Source organism: Piliocolobus tephrosceles, chromosome 1, assembly GCF_002776525.5.
Source record: "Piliocolobus tephrosceles isolate RC106 chromosome 1, ASM277652v3, whole genome shotgun sequence".
Classification (NCBI taxonomy): domain Eukaryota; kingdom Metazoa; phylum Chordata; class Mammalia; order Primates; family Cercopithecidae; genus Piliocolobus; species Piliocolobus tephrosceles.
In genome coordinates this window covers 129,054,347-129,071,543 of record NC_045434.1, presented here as the reverse complement: position 1 = coordinate 129,071,543, position 17,197 = coordinate 129,054,347, and the positions used below count along the sequence as shown (strand labels likewise).

Here is a 17,197-nt window from a genome sequence, read left to right as displayed (position 1 = left end):
TTATGATTCACTGTTGCAACGATTAGTGGTCCCCAACCTTTTTGGTACTAGGGACAGATTTCGTGGAAGATAATTTTTCCATAGAGAGGTAGGAGAATGGTTTCAGAATGAAATTCTTCCACCTCAGATCATCAGGCATTAGATTCTCTTATAAGGAGAGTGCAACCGAGATCCCTGGCATGTACAGTTCACAACAGGATTCGTGCTCCTGTGACAATCTAATGACACCACTGATCTGACAGGAGGCAGAGCTCAGGCAGTATGCTGCTGGTTGCCCGCTCACCTCCTGCTGTGCGGCCCATTTCCTAACAGGCCATGGACTGATACCTGTCTGTGGCCTGGGGGTTGGGGAACCCTGGTAAAGATGGCTCCTGAAGCCATGTGACACCCTTCATTCAGGTATAGTTTGTAAAAGCCAAAACCTTGGATTTCAGGGGAATACACACATCCACAACTGATAAAGATGACTGTAAACAACAGTTAAACAAGAAAGAAGAGAGTCAAAAGTAAGTGGTGGTAGCAAAGTTAGGGGAGGTGAGAATGCAAGGAGGACGAAATGGTCAACAACAAATGCAATAAGCACGAGCAGACAAATACTGAAAAAATAGCAACAAATTTGGCAATTAGGATTCCAGTGATCACTTTATCAAGAGCCTGTTGATGATAATATACCCCTACTGTAATAACAGTAACCATTCTATCACCTCACACCTGTTAGAATGGCCATTATCAAAAAGATGAAAGACAGCAAGTGCTGGAGAGGATGTGGTAGAAAGGGAACTCTTACACACTGTGGGTAGAAATGTAAATCCTCAAAAAATTAAAAACAGATGATATGATCTAACAATTCTACTACTGGGTCTATATCCAAAGGAAATGAAATCAGTATGTTGAAAAGATATTTGCACTCCCATGTTCACTGCATTATTCACAATAGCCAACACATGCAACCAACCTAAATGTCAATCAGTGGATGAATGAATAAAGAAAAAATGGTACACATACACACAATGGAATATTATTCAGTCTTAAAAAGGAAGGAAATTCTGTCATTCACAACAACATGAATGAGCCTGGAGAACATTAAGTGAAATAAGCTAGGCTCAGAAAGACAAACACTGTGTGATCTCACATGTGGGATACAAAAAGCTGAACTCAAAAGTACAGAGTAGAATGGTGGTTACCAGGGACTAGATGCGGGGATAGGGGTAAAGGATTGGAAGATGTTAAAAAAAAAAAAATCCATGAATTTTCTAGTTTTCAAAAATAGTGTAATGCATATCATATTTCATTTTAAACAAAAATTCTGCATGCCAGGTTCTTCATTTTAATAAATATTTCAGAATCAACAAAAAGAGTGATTTAAATCTTACCATTCTGTGACTAAGATGTATAGAAATGTGGTAAATTCTTAGGATTTTCTTGATGTTAGAAAAGTACCGACTAATGCTAAAATCACATATGATAGCATGATTTAAACAACTGATTACAAATATATTATGCAGTTGGTTCATATTTGAGGTTTTCCTGAATATGTGCACTTTATGGGGATTACTACCAGCAGAACACAAAGGATACCTTTTTATAAACATACAAATCGTAATGTGTTGTGGTTACCTTTGATCCAGATTAAAAGATGAGGCTATAATATAATATGTAAGTTTGGAAATCAACTACATTTTAAATTGAAATTTAAGGACAAAAGGAAATTTCAGGTGGGAAGAAAATTCTAGATGTTGCAGCAAAGATGATTGTGACTTGGAGAACAATGTAATTAAAAACTTTGAAAGACAGATTTTAAACATAATATTTCATCCACAGGGAAAACTTAACACTTTTATCATATTATACAAGAAGAAGTAAGGCATAAGAAGTGACAAAACACATTTACTTTTATAAAAAAAAATTTATTTTAGAGACAAGGTCTCACTCTGTCACTCAGACTGGAGTGCAGTGGTTTGATCACAGCTCACTGTAATGTGGAACTCCTACTTCTGGCCTCAAGGGGTCTTTCCACCTTAGCCTTCCAAGTAGCAAGGGCTATAGGAGTGTATTATCATGCCCCCAGCTAATTTTTAAAATTGTTTTGTAGAGACAGGGTCTTACTCTATTGCCCAGGCTGGTCTTGAACTCCTGGCCTCCAGCAACCCCCGACCTTGGCCTCTCAAAGCACTGGGATTACAGGCGTGAGCTACTGTGCCCTGTAAAAACATATTTATTTTTAAAGCTTTGAATTTTCTTTTGAAGATAGTTTTATAATATCAAAATATGATAAATTTTCACTGGACCTGGAGCACAGTAAACAACACCAAAAAAAAAAAAAAAAAAAAAACCCAGGTAGGTTGATTCAGCACAATTAAAAACTTTTGTGATAAAAACACTATCAACAGAGAAAAGGCAACAAACGTAATGGGAGAAAATATTTGCAAACCATATATCTGATAAGAAAGGGATATTGAGAATATTTAAATAACTCCTATAACTCAACAACAAAAACAACAAACAACCTGGTTCAATTAAGCAAAGGACCTGAATAGCCATTTCTCCAAAGAAGATACATAAATGCGAAATAAGCACATGAAAGTATGCCCAACACAGCAAATCATCAGGGAAACGCAAATCAAAACCACAATGAGATACCACTTCACACCCATTAGGATGGTAATTATAAAAACAACAACAGAAAATTAACAAGTGTTGGTGAGAATGTGGAAAAGATGAAATCCTCATGCATTGCTGGTAGAAATGTAAAATGGTGTGGCAATTTCTTAAAAAATTAAACAATTACTATATGATCCAGTAATTCCACTTCTATGTACTCAAAAGAAGTAAAAGCAGGGACCTGGAGGGGGCGGAGCAAGATGGCTGAACAGGAACAGCTGCAGTTTCCAGCTCCCAGGGCGAGCAAAAAAGACCGGGGATTTCTGCATTTTCAACTGAGGTACTGGGTTCCTCTCACTAGGCAGTGCAGGACAATCGGACAATCGTGCTGGTCAGCTGCTGCAGCACGACCAGCAAGAGCTGAAGCAGGGTGAGGCACTGCCTCAACTGGGAAGCGCAAAGGGGAAGGGAATCCCTTTTCCTAGCCAGGGGAACTGAGACACACAACACCTGGAAAATCGGGTAACTCCCACCCCAATACTGCGCTTTACCAAGGGTCTTAGCAAATGGCACACTAGGAGATTACATCCCACACCTGGCCAGGAGGGTCCCACGCCCACGGAGCCTCCCTCATGGCTAGCACAGCAGTCTGCGATCTAATGGCAAGGCAGCAGCGAGGCTGGGGGAGGGGCGCCCGCCATTGCTGAGACTTAAGTAGGTAAACAAAGCTGCTGGGAAGCTCCAACTGGGTGGAGCCCACAGCAGCTCAAGGAGGCCTGCCTGTCTCTGTAGACTCCACCTCTGGGGACAGGGCACAGCTAAACAAAAAAAAAAGCAGCAGAAACCTCTGCAGACGCAAATGACCCTGTCTGACAGCTTTGAAGAGAGCAGTGGATCTCCCAACACGGAGGTTGAGATCTGAGAACGGACAGACTGCCTGCTCAAGTGGGTCCCTGACCCCTGAGTAGCCTAAGTGGGAGACATCCCCCACTAGGGGCAGAACGACACCCCACACCTCACACAGTGGGGTACACCCCTGAGACGAAGCTTCCAAAGCAAGAATCAGACAGGTGCACTCATTGTTCAGCAATGTTCTATCTTCTGCAGCCTCTGCTGCTGATACCCAGGCAAACAGGGTCTGGAGTGGACCTCAAGCAATCTCCAACAGACCTACAGCTGAGGGTCCTGACTGTTAGAAGGAAAACTAACAGGAAGGACACCCACACCAAAACCCCATCAGGACGTCACCATCATCAAAGACCAGAGGCAGATAAAACCACAAAAATGGGGGAAAAGCAGGGCAGAAAAGCTGGAAATTCAAAAAATAAGAGCGCATCTCCCCCTCCAAAGGAACACAGCTCATCGCCAGCAATGGATCAAAGGTGAATGGAGAATGACTTTGACAAGTTGAGAGAAGAAGGCTTCAGTCAATCAAACGTCTCAGAGCTAAAGGAGGAATCATATACCCAGCAAAAAGAAAGTAAAAATCTTGAAAAAAGAATGGAAGAATGGATAACTAGAATAATCAATGCAGAGAAGGCCATAAATGAACTGACAGAGATAAAAACCATGACACGAGAAATATGTGACAAATGCACAAGCTTCAGTAACTGACTTGATCAACCGTAAGAAAGAATATCAGCGATTGAGGATCAAAGGAATGAAACAAACCAAGAAGAGAAGTCTAAAGAAAAAAGAGGAAAAAGAAATGAACAAAGCCTTCAAGAAGTATGGGATTATGTGAAAAGACCAAATCTACGTCTGATTGGGGTGCCTGAAAGTGAGGGGGAAAATGGAACCAAGTTGGAAAACACTCTTCAGGATATCATCCAGGAGAACTTCCCCAACCTAGTAAGGCAGGCCAACATTCAAATTTAGGAAATACAGAGAACACCACAAAGATACTCCTCGAGACGAGCAACTCCAAGACACATAATTGTCAGACGCACCAAAGTTGACATGAAGGAAAAACTGTTAAGGGCAGCCAGAGAAAAAGGTCGGGTTACCCACAAAGGGAAGCCCATCAGACTGACAGCAGATCTCTCGGCAGAAACTCTACAAGCCAGAAGAGAGTGGGGGCCAGTATTCAACACTCTTAAAGAAAAGAATTTTCAACCCAGAATTTCATATCCCGCCAAACAAAGTTTCATAAGTGAAGGAGAAATAAAATCCTTTACAGATAAGCAAATGCTGAGAGATTTTGTCACCACCGGGCCTGCCTTACAAGAGACCCTGAAGGAAGCACTAAACATGGAAAGGAACAACCGGTACCAGCAATTGCAAAAACAGGCCAAAATGTAAAGACCATCGATGCCAGGAAGAAACTGAATCAACTAACGAGCAAAATAACCAGTTAATATCATAATGACAGGATCAAGTTGACACATAACAATATTACCCTTAAATGTAAATAGACTAAATGATCCAATTAAAAGACACAGACTGGCAAACTGGATAAAGAGTCAAGACCCATCAGTTTGCTGTATTCAGGAGACTCATCTCACATGCAGAGACACACACAGGCTCAAAATAAAGGATGGAGGAAGATCTACCAAAAAAATGGAGAACCAAAAAAAAAAAAAAAAAAAAAAAACAGGGGTTGCAATCCTAGTCTCTGATAAAACAGACTTTAAACCATCAAAGATCAAAAGAGACAAAGAAGGCCATTACATAATGGTAAAGGAATCAATTCAACAGGAAGAGCTAACTATCCTAAATATATATGTACCCAATACAGGAGCACCCAGATTCATAAAGCAAGTCCTTAGAGACTTACAAAGAGACTTAGACTCCCATACAATAATAATGGGAGACTTCAACATCCCAATGTCAACATTAGACAGATCAATGAGACAGAAAGTTAACAAGGATATCCAGGAATTGAACTCATCTCTGCACCAAGCAGACCTAATAGACATCTACAGAACTCTCCACCCCAAATCAACAGAATATACATTCTTCTCAGCACCACATCACACTTATTCCAAAATTGACCACATAATTGGAAGTAAAGCACTCCTCAGCAAATGTAAAAGAACAGAAATTATAACAAACTGTCTCTCAGACCACAGTGCAATCAAACTAGAACTCAGGACTAAGAAACTCAAATCAAAACCGCTCAACTACATGGAAACTGAACAACCTGCTCCTGAATGACTACTGGGTACATAACGAAATAAAGGCAGAAATAAAGATGTTATTTGAAACCAATGAGAACAAAGATACAACATACCAGAATCTCTGGGACACATATAAAGTAGTGTGTAGAGGGAAATTTATAGCACTAAATGCCCACAAGAGAAAGCTGGAAAGATCTAAAATGGACACTCTAACATCACAATTAAAAGAACTAGAGAAGCAAGAGCAAACACATTCAAAAGCTAGCAGAAGGCAAGAAATAACTAAGATCAGAGCAGAACTGAAGGAGATAGACATAAAAAACTCTTCAAAAAATCAATGAATCCAAGAGTTGGTTTTTTGAAAAGATCAACAAAATTGATAGACCACTAGCAAGACTAATAAAGAAGAAAAGAGAGAAGAATCAAATAGACGCAATAAAAAGTGATAAAGGGGATATCACGACCCACCCCACAGAAATACAAACTACCATCAGAGAATAGTATAAACACCTCTACGCAAATAAACGACAAAATCCAGAAGAAATGGATAATTTCCTGGACACTTACACTCTCCCAAGACTAAACCAGGAAGAAGTTGAATCCCTGAATGGACCAATAGCAGGCTCTGAAATTTAAGCAATAATTAATAGCCTACCAACCAAAAGAAGTCCAGGACCAGATGGATTCACAGTTGAATTCTACCAGAGGTACAACGAGGAGCTGGTACCATTCTTTCTGAAACTATTCCAATCAATAGAAAAAGAGGGAATCCTCCCTAACTCATTTTATGAGGCCAACATCATCCTGATACCAAAGCCTGGCAGAGACACAACAAAAAAAGAGAATTTTAGACCAATATCCTGATGAACATCGATGCAAAAATCCTCAATAAAATACTGGCAAACCGAATCCAGCAGCACATCAAAAAGCTTGTCCACCATGATCAAGTGGGATTCATCCCTGGGATGCAAGGCTGGTTCAACATACACAAATCAATAAACGTAATCCAGCATATAAACAGAACCAAAGACAAAAACTACATGATAATAGATGCAGAAAAGGTCTTTGACAAAATTCAACAGCCCTTCATGCTAAAAACTCTCAATAAATTCGGTATTGATGGAACATATCTCAAAATAATAAGAGCTATTTATGACAAACCCACAGCCAATATCATACTGAATGGGCAAAAACTGGAAGCATTCCCTTTGAAAACTGGCACAAGACAGGGATGTCCTCTCTCACCACTCCTATTCAACACAGTGTTGGAAGTTCTAGCTAGGGCAATCAGGCAAGAGAAAGAAATAAAGGATATTCAGTTAGGAAAAGAAGAAGTCAAATTGTCCCTGTTTGCAGATGACATGATTGTATATTTAGAAAACCCCATCGTCTCAGCCCAAAATCTCCTTAAGCTGATAAGCAACTTCAGCAAAGTCTCAGGATACAAAATTAATGTGCAAAACTCACAAGCATTCTTATACACCAGTAACAGACAGAGAGCCAAATCATGAATGAACTTCCATTCACAATTGCTTCAAAGAGAATAAAATACCTAGGAATCCAACTTACAAGGGATGTAAAGGACCTCTTCAAGGAGAACCACAAACCACTGCTCAGTGAAATAAAAGAGGACACAAACAAATGGAAGAACATACCATGCTCATGGATAAGAAGAATCAATATCGTGAAAATGGCCATACTGCCCAAGGTAATTTATAGATTTAATGCCATCCCCATCAAGCTACCAATGACTTTCTTCACCGAATTGGAAAAAAATGCTTTAAAGTTCATATGGAACCAAAAAAGAGCCCGCATTGCCAAGACAATCCTAAGTCAAAGGAACAAAGCTGGAGGCATCACACCACCTGACTTCAAACTATACTACAAGGCTACAGTAACCAAAACAGCATGGTACTGGTACCAAAACAGAGATACAGAGCAATAGAACAGAATAGAGTGCTCAGAAATAATACCACACATCTACAGCCATCTGAACTTTGACAAACCTGAGAGAAACAAGAAATGGGGAAAGGATTCCCTATTTAATAAATGGTGCTGGGAAAATTGGCTAGCCATAAAGTAGAAAGCTGAAACTGGATCCTTTCCTTACTCCTTATACGAAAATTAATTCAAGATGGATTAGAGACTTAAATGTTAGACCTAATACCATAAAAACCCTAGAAGAAAACAGAGGTAATATCATTCAGGACATAGGCATGGGCAAGGACTTCATGTCTAAAACACCAAAAGCAATGGCAACAAAAGCCACAATTGACAAATGGGATCTAATTAAACTAAAGAGCTTCTGTACAGCAAAAGAAACTACCATCAGAGTGAACAGGCAACCTACAGAATGGGAGAACATTTTTGCAATCTACTCATCTGACAAAGGGCTAATATCCAGAACCTATAAAGAACTCAAATAAATTTACAAGAAAAAAACAAACAACCCCATCAAAAAATGGGCAAAGGATATGAACAGACACTTCTCAAAAGAAGACATGCATACAGCCAACAGACATATGAAAAAATGCTCGTCATCACTGGCCATCAGAGAAATGCAAATCAAAACCACAATGAGATACCATCTCACACCAGTTAGAATGGCAATCATTAAAAAGTTAGGAAACAACAGGTGCTGGAGAGGATGTGGAGAAATAGGAACACTTTTACACTGTTGGTGGGATTGTAAACTAGTTCAACCATTATGGAAAACAGTATGGCGATTCCTCAAGGACCTAGAACTAGAAATACCATAAGACCCAGCCATCCCATTACTGGGTATATACCCAAAGGATTATAAATCATGCTGCTATAAAGACACATGCACACGTATGTTTATTGCGGCACTATTCACAATAGCAAAGACTTGGAATCAACCCAAATGTCCATCAGTGACAGACTGGATTAAGAAAACGTGGCACATACACACCACGGAATACTATGCAGCCATAAAAAAGGATGAGTTTGTGCCCTTTGTAGGGACATGGATGCAGCTGGAAACCATCATTCTCAGCAAACTATCGCAAGAACAGAAAACCAAACACCACATGTTCTCACTCATAGGTGGGAACTGAACAATGAGATCACTTGGACTCGGGCGGGGGAACATCACACACTGGGGCCTGTTGTGGGGAGGGGAGGGATTGCATTGGGAGTTATACCTGATGTAAACGATGAGTTGATGGGTGCTGACGAGTTGATGGGTGCAGCACACCATCATGGCACAAGTATACATATGTAACAAACCTGCATGTTGTGCACATGTACCCTAGAACTTAAAGTATAATAATAAAACATAAAAAAAAAAAAAAGCAGGGACCTGAACAGAAATTTGTACACCTGTGTTCATAGCGGCATTATTCACAATAGCTGAAACATGAAAGCACCCTAAATGTCATCAATGAACGAACAGATAAAAAATGTGGTATATACATACAATAGAATATTATTCAGCTTTAAAAATGAAGAAAATTTGTACATACACTATAACACAGATGAACATTGAGAACATTAAGTGAAATAAGCCAGTCACAAAAGGACAAATACAGTCACACATCTCTTAACAATGGGGATGTGTTCTGAGAAATGCATCGTTAGGCAATTTCATCATGCAAACATCATAGAGTGCACTTACACAAACCTACATGGTATAGCTTCCTGTACACCTAGGCTACATGGTATAGCCTATTGCTCCTAGGCTACAAACCTGCACAGCATGTTACTGCACTGGGCACTGTAGGCGACTGTAACACAATGGTCTGTATTTGTGTATCTAAACACAGAAAAGGCACAGGAAAAGTATGTTATAAAAGATAAAAAATGGTATACCTGTATAGAGCACTTACCAAGAATGAAGCTTGCAAGACTGGATGTTGCTTTAGGTGAGTTAGTAAGTAAGTGGTGAGTGAATGTGAAGGCCTAGGACATGACACTACTGTAGACTTTATAAACACTGTATACTTAGGCTACACTAAATTATAAAAAATGGTTTTTTTTAATAATAAATTAACTTTAACGTGCTGTAACTTTATAAACTTTCAATTTTTTAAACTTTTTGACTCTTGTAACATTTAGCTTAGCAAACATAGTGTACAGGTGTATAAAATATTTTTTTAATATATTTATTCTGTAAGCTTTTTTCTATTTTTAATTTTAATAAATATATTTTTTGAAACAGGGTCTTACTCTGTGGCCCAGGCTGGAGTGCAGTGGTGTGATCATGGCTTACTGCAGCCTTGACCTCCCAGGCTCAGGCAGCCCACCCACCTCAGCCTCCTGAGTAGCTAGGACTGGGACTCTAGGTGCACCATCAGGTCCCACTAATTTTATTTTGTATTTTTTGTAGAGACGGAGTCTCACTTTGCTAGCCAGGTTGGTTTCAAACTCTTGGGCTCAAGTGATCTGCCCGCCTCAGTCTCCCAAAGTGCTGGGATTACAGGCATAAGCCACTGTGCCTGATGAACAAAAAATTTTTTTAAGTTAAAAAAAAATTAAGGCTGGGTGCGGTGGCTCATGCTTGTAATCTGAGCACTGTGGGAGGCAGAGGTGGGCGGATCACTTAAGCCCAGGAGTTCAAAACCAGCCTGGCCAACAAAGTGAGACCTCACTGCTACTAAATAAATTTAAAAAATAAGCTGGGCGTGGTCATGTGTGCCTGTAGTCCCAGGTACTGGGGAAGCTGATGAGGACTGCTTGAGCCAGGAGTTGGAGTCTGCAGTGAGCTATGACTGTGCCACTAAACTCCGGCCTGGGCAACATAGTGAGATCCTGTCTCAAAAAAAAGAAAAACTAAAAAAAAAAAAAAAAGAAAAAGAAAAATTAAAACATTTGTGTTAAAAACTAAGATACAAACACACATACTAGCTTAGGCCTACACAGGGTCAGCACCACCAGTATCACTATCTTCAATCTCTACATCTTGTTCCACTGGAAGGTCTTCAGGGACAGTAACACGCATGAAGCTGTCATCTCCTATGAAATCAATGCCTTCTGGAAAACCTCCTGAAGGATCTGAGACTGTCTTAGAGTTAACTGTTTTTTTGTATAAGTAGAAGTAGACTGTAAAATAGCAATAATAGTATACCAAAACAATAAATAGTAAACATATGAACCAGTAACATAGTCATTTATTATCAAGTATTATGTGCTATACACAACTGTATGTACTATACTTTTATAAGAGTGGCAGTGCAGTGGGTTTGTTTATACCAGCCTCATCACAAACACATGAGTAATGTGTTGCGCTATAACATAATGATGGCTATAGTCACTAGAAAACAGGAATTTTTCAGCTTCATTATCATCCTATGGGACCATCATCATATATGCTGTCTGTCACTGAAATGTCCTTATGCAGCATATGACTGTATTGTATGATTCCACTTACATGAGGTAACCAGAGTGGTCAAATTCATAGAGACAAAGTAGAATGGTGGTTTCCAGTTGCTGGTGGTTGCCAGTTGCTGGGGGAATGGGAAGTTAGTGTTTAATGGGCAAAGAGGTTCAGTTAGGGAGGATGAAAAAGTTCTGGACATGGATGGTGGTGATGGCTGCACAACAATGTCAAGTACACTTAATGCCACAGAACTGTATACTTTAAAATAGTAAGTGTTAAGTCTATTTTACAACAATAAAAAAAATAAAGTTGGAAATGAATGATTATTGAAAAAAGAATCACAGTCATGAGGATAAAGACTAAGTTACTGTTTGGACAAAGAGGATAGAAGAAAGCATATTTTTACATGTACTTTATTATTTTCACATAGTACCTGGATTTCAAGCTCAGCAATGTGTTGTTGTAGTTCAGCCACAGCAGCTATGCTATCTGCTTCCCGGAGCCTCACAGCCATCACTTCTTCCTTATTCTAGTGTGGTAAACCAAACCAAAACAAAATAAACCAGGTGTGTTTGGAATTCAGATTTTAGAAAAGTAATAGGAGGCATAAACCATACATCAGTATTATCTAGCAGGGTCTAAGGCAAGATCCATAGTGAAACAATATGCTCAATGCATACAATGAAGCAGTGAGACATAAATGTTCACATCAAGTGGAATAAATAACAATTATAAATGGCCATATATCAATTCAAATTTTAAGTTTCGCCAACAAAGCAATTTGTGTGAAATTTATGAAAAAACTCTAGGGTTTTAGAGTGTTCTGCATTTTGAAACTGGAGTTCACAGGCTTGTAATATCTCAACTTTAAGGGAGAACATTCAAATTAAGTTGAGAGGGAAAATAACATTAATGTTATAAACAATATCCACACATTTTACACAAAAAATAAAAAAGCTTTAATAATTATAAGTTAATCATAAGCTATAATCTTATAATACTAAATGAAAATGAATCAGATTTATATAATTCAAGGACTGGTATTCTTGAAAAATTAACTTTGTTCCTGAATCATTCTAACATAACAGGGTAAAGTATACACATTTAATCAGAATGTACTAGGTGCTAGGTTAACAATACATTGGTCATTCTCAAAATCTGCAAAGGCATTATGAAAGACTGAATAAATTAACACACAGCTTAAACACGGGGGAGATATCAGAGTCTGCATCTGTAACATACTTCACAGAAGTATTAATGAACAATTAAAAATTAAACAAAATCCCATATTAGTTCATAAAATCCGCTAATATTCTAAAACTGAGCCCATTACTTAGACAAGTTCAAAGAAAATTATTATTTTCAACAGTAAGTTCCTTAAAGATTTATTTCCAAAGAACACTTTACTTTTCTCAACAGGTACTAGGGCATTTGAGGAGCAATATTAAATCTAGTAACACCGTTATCAAAATATGTTTAAGGAAAACTAACATCAATAATAAATAAAAGATTAAATTTAGTTATCGACAAGATGTCAACACAGACAATTTAGCATCATAAAAACTCAATCAGATATTGGTATGACAAATCAGATTGATACAACCTCATTTAATATTATTTTATTTATAAATTAGTTTAGTCATATCCTTCAAAAGTGACTGTGCTTTAGTATGAATTTCAGTACTGCCTACAGATTTCTGTCAGTATACATTGTACCAGCCATGCATATTTATAAGGATGTAATTTCATCTCTGGATTTCAGTGACACTGATAAACCATTCAAGCTTCACTCTTGGTTTTTAATGACACCAGAATAAGTTGATGGAATTACAGCTTTATATGTGCCATCAAAAGTCTTATTTCTTATACAACAGTAAGGCTGGAATCTTTAACGGGCATCATTCCTACTATCTCAACATGGAAAGGTGGATGCCTAGTTTATTTTTTTTAAATCCCATAACTTGCCTCTAATAATCCATTCTAATGCCGAGTCTACAGTCATTTCTTTAGTTATTTCACACACACACACCCCCCAAACCCTCCCTCCTCTCCTTCCATCTTCGTGCCTTTCCCCCACTCTCTCACCACTGCTATATTGTAAATTTATTTCAGGAAAGAATGTACTTGCATTCAAATACTTTTGATGCTTTTTGAATCCAAACACCTCACAAAAAAGTAAAAGAGTATAACTGATTAAAATAATAATGGGTAATATACCCATTTTTGCCAACACACTGGTACATACACATTTCTTTTGCTCTCTAGTCTATCCAGAAAACATATATCAATGTTAACTGCCCACTAATAAGATAACAATCAAAGCAGAGGAGCCCTAACCTCTCTAAATGACCCACCTTTTTTCATCAAGCCATTGAAAGCTCCGGTTTTAAAGGGTTACCAGTCAAAAGAAAAACTGTAAAGAGATACTAGTAAATGCCAGTCCAGGAAATTAAATTAACCAAGGAAGTGACTGAAAATGTTTCTTGACTGAAATCCACCCCAGAAGCACGATGAGCTAACCTGGTCTGACAGCAACTACCAAAACAAGTTCAGGAAAAGTAGAAAATAGGACAAGCTTTTTTGTTTTGTTTTTAAGATAATATAATCACGATAAGGCAAACACAAAAAAGGCATTATTATATTGACAAAAAACAAAATCAGTTAATTGACATATTTACCTTGCATTCAATCTCTGCTTGTTTGCGCTTTGCTTCACTTAACTGAGTAAGGAGTCCTTTGTTCTGTGCAGAAAGATACTGCACTTTCTCCTGTAGGTTAACCACCTCTTGTTCTGCTCTTCGAAGATGGTTACTATTGATCTGGTTCTAATAATCAGAAAAATAAATACTCAGACTATAGTTACAAGACCTAAAAATTTTAAAAAATTACCTATCCATTTTACACAACATTATTAAAAATGTTACTAGTTATAGGTCAGTGTTATTCAACAAATCAACATTAAAAAATACGATAAAACTGCCTTTAAAATCAAGTCATCCAAAGGAATGCATACTGTCAATATTAGAAACTCTCATTATAGCTCAATATACCATTTATACAAAAAATAGCTGTAAACTATAAAAATGCTTATACACTACTTGAAGGCATTCCTTTCTAAGATTGGCAATGGGAGTACAAAGTGGATAGACAGAGGAATGGTGAGTTTAATTCCTCTTTCTGGTTCCAGAAAGAAAGCACAAACCAGTCAAAAGGTACCATCATGCCCAGCGCAGTGGCTCATGCCTGTAATCCCAGCATTCAAGACCAAGCTGGGCAAATCACTTGTGGCCAGGAGTTTGGGACCAGCCTGACCAAAATGGTGAAACCTGTCTCTACCAAAAATACAAAAATTAGTCAGGCATGGTGGTGCATGTCTGTAATCCCAGTTACTTGGGAGGCTGAGGCACAAGAATCACTTGAACCCAGGAAGCGGAGGTTGCAGTGAGCTGAGATCACACAGCTGCACTCCAGCCTGGGTAACACAAGACTCTGTCTCAAAAAGAAAAAAAAAAGGTACCATCACTATTTATTGGGCTGTAAACTTGATGTCACACAATACGGCATATGTGTATTTCTACATGCTCTCAATGTCTAGCACAGTCTCTTTTGACGAAGCACAGATTTTGAATTCTGGTTTTAATATTTGGTCATTACGCAAACAAGTTAGTATCTCTGAGTCTCTATTCCCTTATTTGAAAAATGCATATAAAATACTTTCTATTTCTCATTTTGGTGTCTTCAGAATTAAATGAGATAATACATGTAACAGGGCCTAATATGTAGCAATAAATGCTAGCTGTTTATTGTATTAGAATTACAGAATGTGCTTAAAAAAACATATAGACTTTGAACTAACAAGAGACAGTTTTCACACTCAGGTATGACCCAGCCTGAATTCTCTCAACCCTAAATTACTCTATCTGAGGCCTGAAAGAAACAGTAGGGACTTTCATAGCAGAAAGAAGTAAAAATCTAACTTCTCATTTAACAGTTCTTAAACCTTGGCCAAGTTATTTAATCCTACCAAATTTCAGTAGAGATAGTATTACTTGCCTTTTGAGGCTATGTTGTGAAGATTAGATTATGAGAGAAAAGTTTATGAAAGCAGTCTCATACAATCATGTCATGTCATGTCATGTCATGTCATGTCATTTCATTTTTTTGAGACAGAGTCTCACTTTGCTGCCCAGACAAGAGTGCAGTGGCATGACCTTGGCTCACTGCAACCTCCACCTCCTGGGTTCAAGTGATTCTCCTGCCTCAGCCTCCCAAGTAGCTGGAATTACAGGCACCCACCACTATGCCCGGCTAAATTTTGTATTTTTAGCAGAGACAGGGTTTCACCATGTTGGCCAGGCAGATCTCGAACTCCTAACCTCAAGTAATCCGCCCGCCACAGCCTCCCAAAGTGCTGGGAGATTACAGGCGTGGGCCACTGCACCCAGGAAATTTTAGATACTTAATAAATGTTCAGTTGTTGCCATTATTATACCTACTTTACCTCATCCTATGAAAAAGACCCTGCCTCTAGTTTTAATGAAAAAATGTAGGTCATCTAACAGATGTAAGCTCCAAAACTTTCAACCACTTACAACTTTCTTCATCTTTACTTTTACTTATCTTCCTATAACACATACTGTAGTCTTTCTCATTCTTTCTTTCTTTTTTTTTTAGATATCATCTCACAGGAGCTTGCTGTGTTGCCCAGGCTAGAGAACAGAGGCACAATCATAGCTCACTTGTAGCTTCAATCTCCCAGGCTCAAGCTATCCTCCCACCTCAGCCTCCTGAATAGCTGGGACCACAGGCATGTGCTGCCACGCCCAGATAATTTTTTTGATTTTTAGTAGAGATGAGGTCTTGCTATGTTCCGCAGGCCAGCCTTGAACTCCTGAACTTAAGTGATCCTCCCATCTTGGTCTCCCAAAATCCTGCAATCACAGGCAGGAGTCATTGCACCTGGCCTCTTTCTCATTTTGAATCAACAAATAAGTCTGTCTACAAAATTAAGTAAACTTCTTAGCACTGTATTCAAAATGTATCACAGCCTCTTTTTACTGTCTTACCTGCTACCATCAAAACAAATAACTACACTTCAGAGGGACACATCTTTGACATAAGCTGCAAATAATTTCCACAGATAAAACCCCTCCCTGTATCCCTGAACACAAGACCGTAATTCGACATTATGGTTGATAAATAATACACATAAAACCCAATTACTGACCATGAGTGAGAGACAGCAGAAAAAAATATATTTTAAGAACTCTAAAGATAAAAAATTATAGGACTTTATATAACATAGGTTATGTCTAAAATTACAATATTAATGACATAAAAGGAAGATGCCAAAACATAAGCAAAGAACAAGTCACTATCAAAAAAACATTAAGCAAATCAGAAAAACAACCTAAGAAAATTTCTATAAATACAGCCACTGAATTCAATGAATGGGTTAGACTGGAGATTAGCTATACTGAAGAAATAGTGTCCCAGAAGAGGTCATTAGACACAGAAAAGAGAATAAGGTCCAAAATATACCTAATAGGGGTTGCAGGATAAATAGTAAAAAAAAAGTGAGATACGATAGTTTAAGAGATGGTAATAGTTGAGAATTGAGAATTTTTTACAATTTAAGAAATAAAAGATATAAATCTACACTTTAGGAAACACGATTAGTTCCAACCAGGATAAAAACAAATAAATCCCCACCAAGATACACTGTAACAAAACTTAGAATGCTAAAGAGGCAAATCAAGGGAAAAACTGAGACCTATAAAGGAAGGGTAATGAAATGTCTAGCAGATATTTCAACAGCAAAAATTCATAATGCTTAAAAAAGAAACTTCACCCTATAGTAGTATACTGAGCTAAACTATCATACAAGAAAAAAAGTAAATTTACTTTAAGAAAGTGGGCCGGGTACGGTGGCTCACACCTGCAATCCCAGTACTTTGGGAGGCTGAGGCGGGCAGATTACAAGGTCAGGAGATGGAAACCATCCTGGCTAACACGGTGAAACCCTGTCTCTACTAAAAATACAAAAAAAAACAAAAAACAAAAAACAAAAAAAAACTAGTCACACGTGGTGGTGGGCACCTGTAGTCCCAGCTACTCAGGAGGCTGAGGCAGGAGAATT

At 38.3% G+C, this 17,197-nt stretch overlaps 1 protein-coding gene across 3 annotated transcripts in view; it reads right to left on the bottom strand.

Moving 5' to 3' along the window:
• EVI5 (ecotropic viral integration site 5) overlaps positions 1 to 17,197 on the bottom strand; it is a 281,488-nt gene that overhangs the window by 75,400 nt on the left and 188,891 nt on the right. For all 3 annotated transcript variants that reach the window (XM_023231039.2, XM_023231037.2, XM_023231040.2), the window contains 2 exons: positions 13,737 to 13,883; positions 11,492 to 11,587 (listed from right to left, as the gene is read on the bottom strand). In XM_023231039.2, coding sequence (XP_023086807.2) covers positions 11,492 to 11,587; positions 13,737 to 13,883 — 243 coding nt within the window. The remainder of the gene's footprint in view (positions 1 to 11,491; positions 11,588 to 13,736; positions 13,884 to 17,197) is intronic.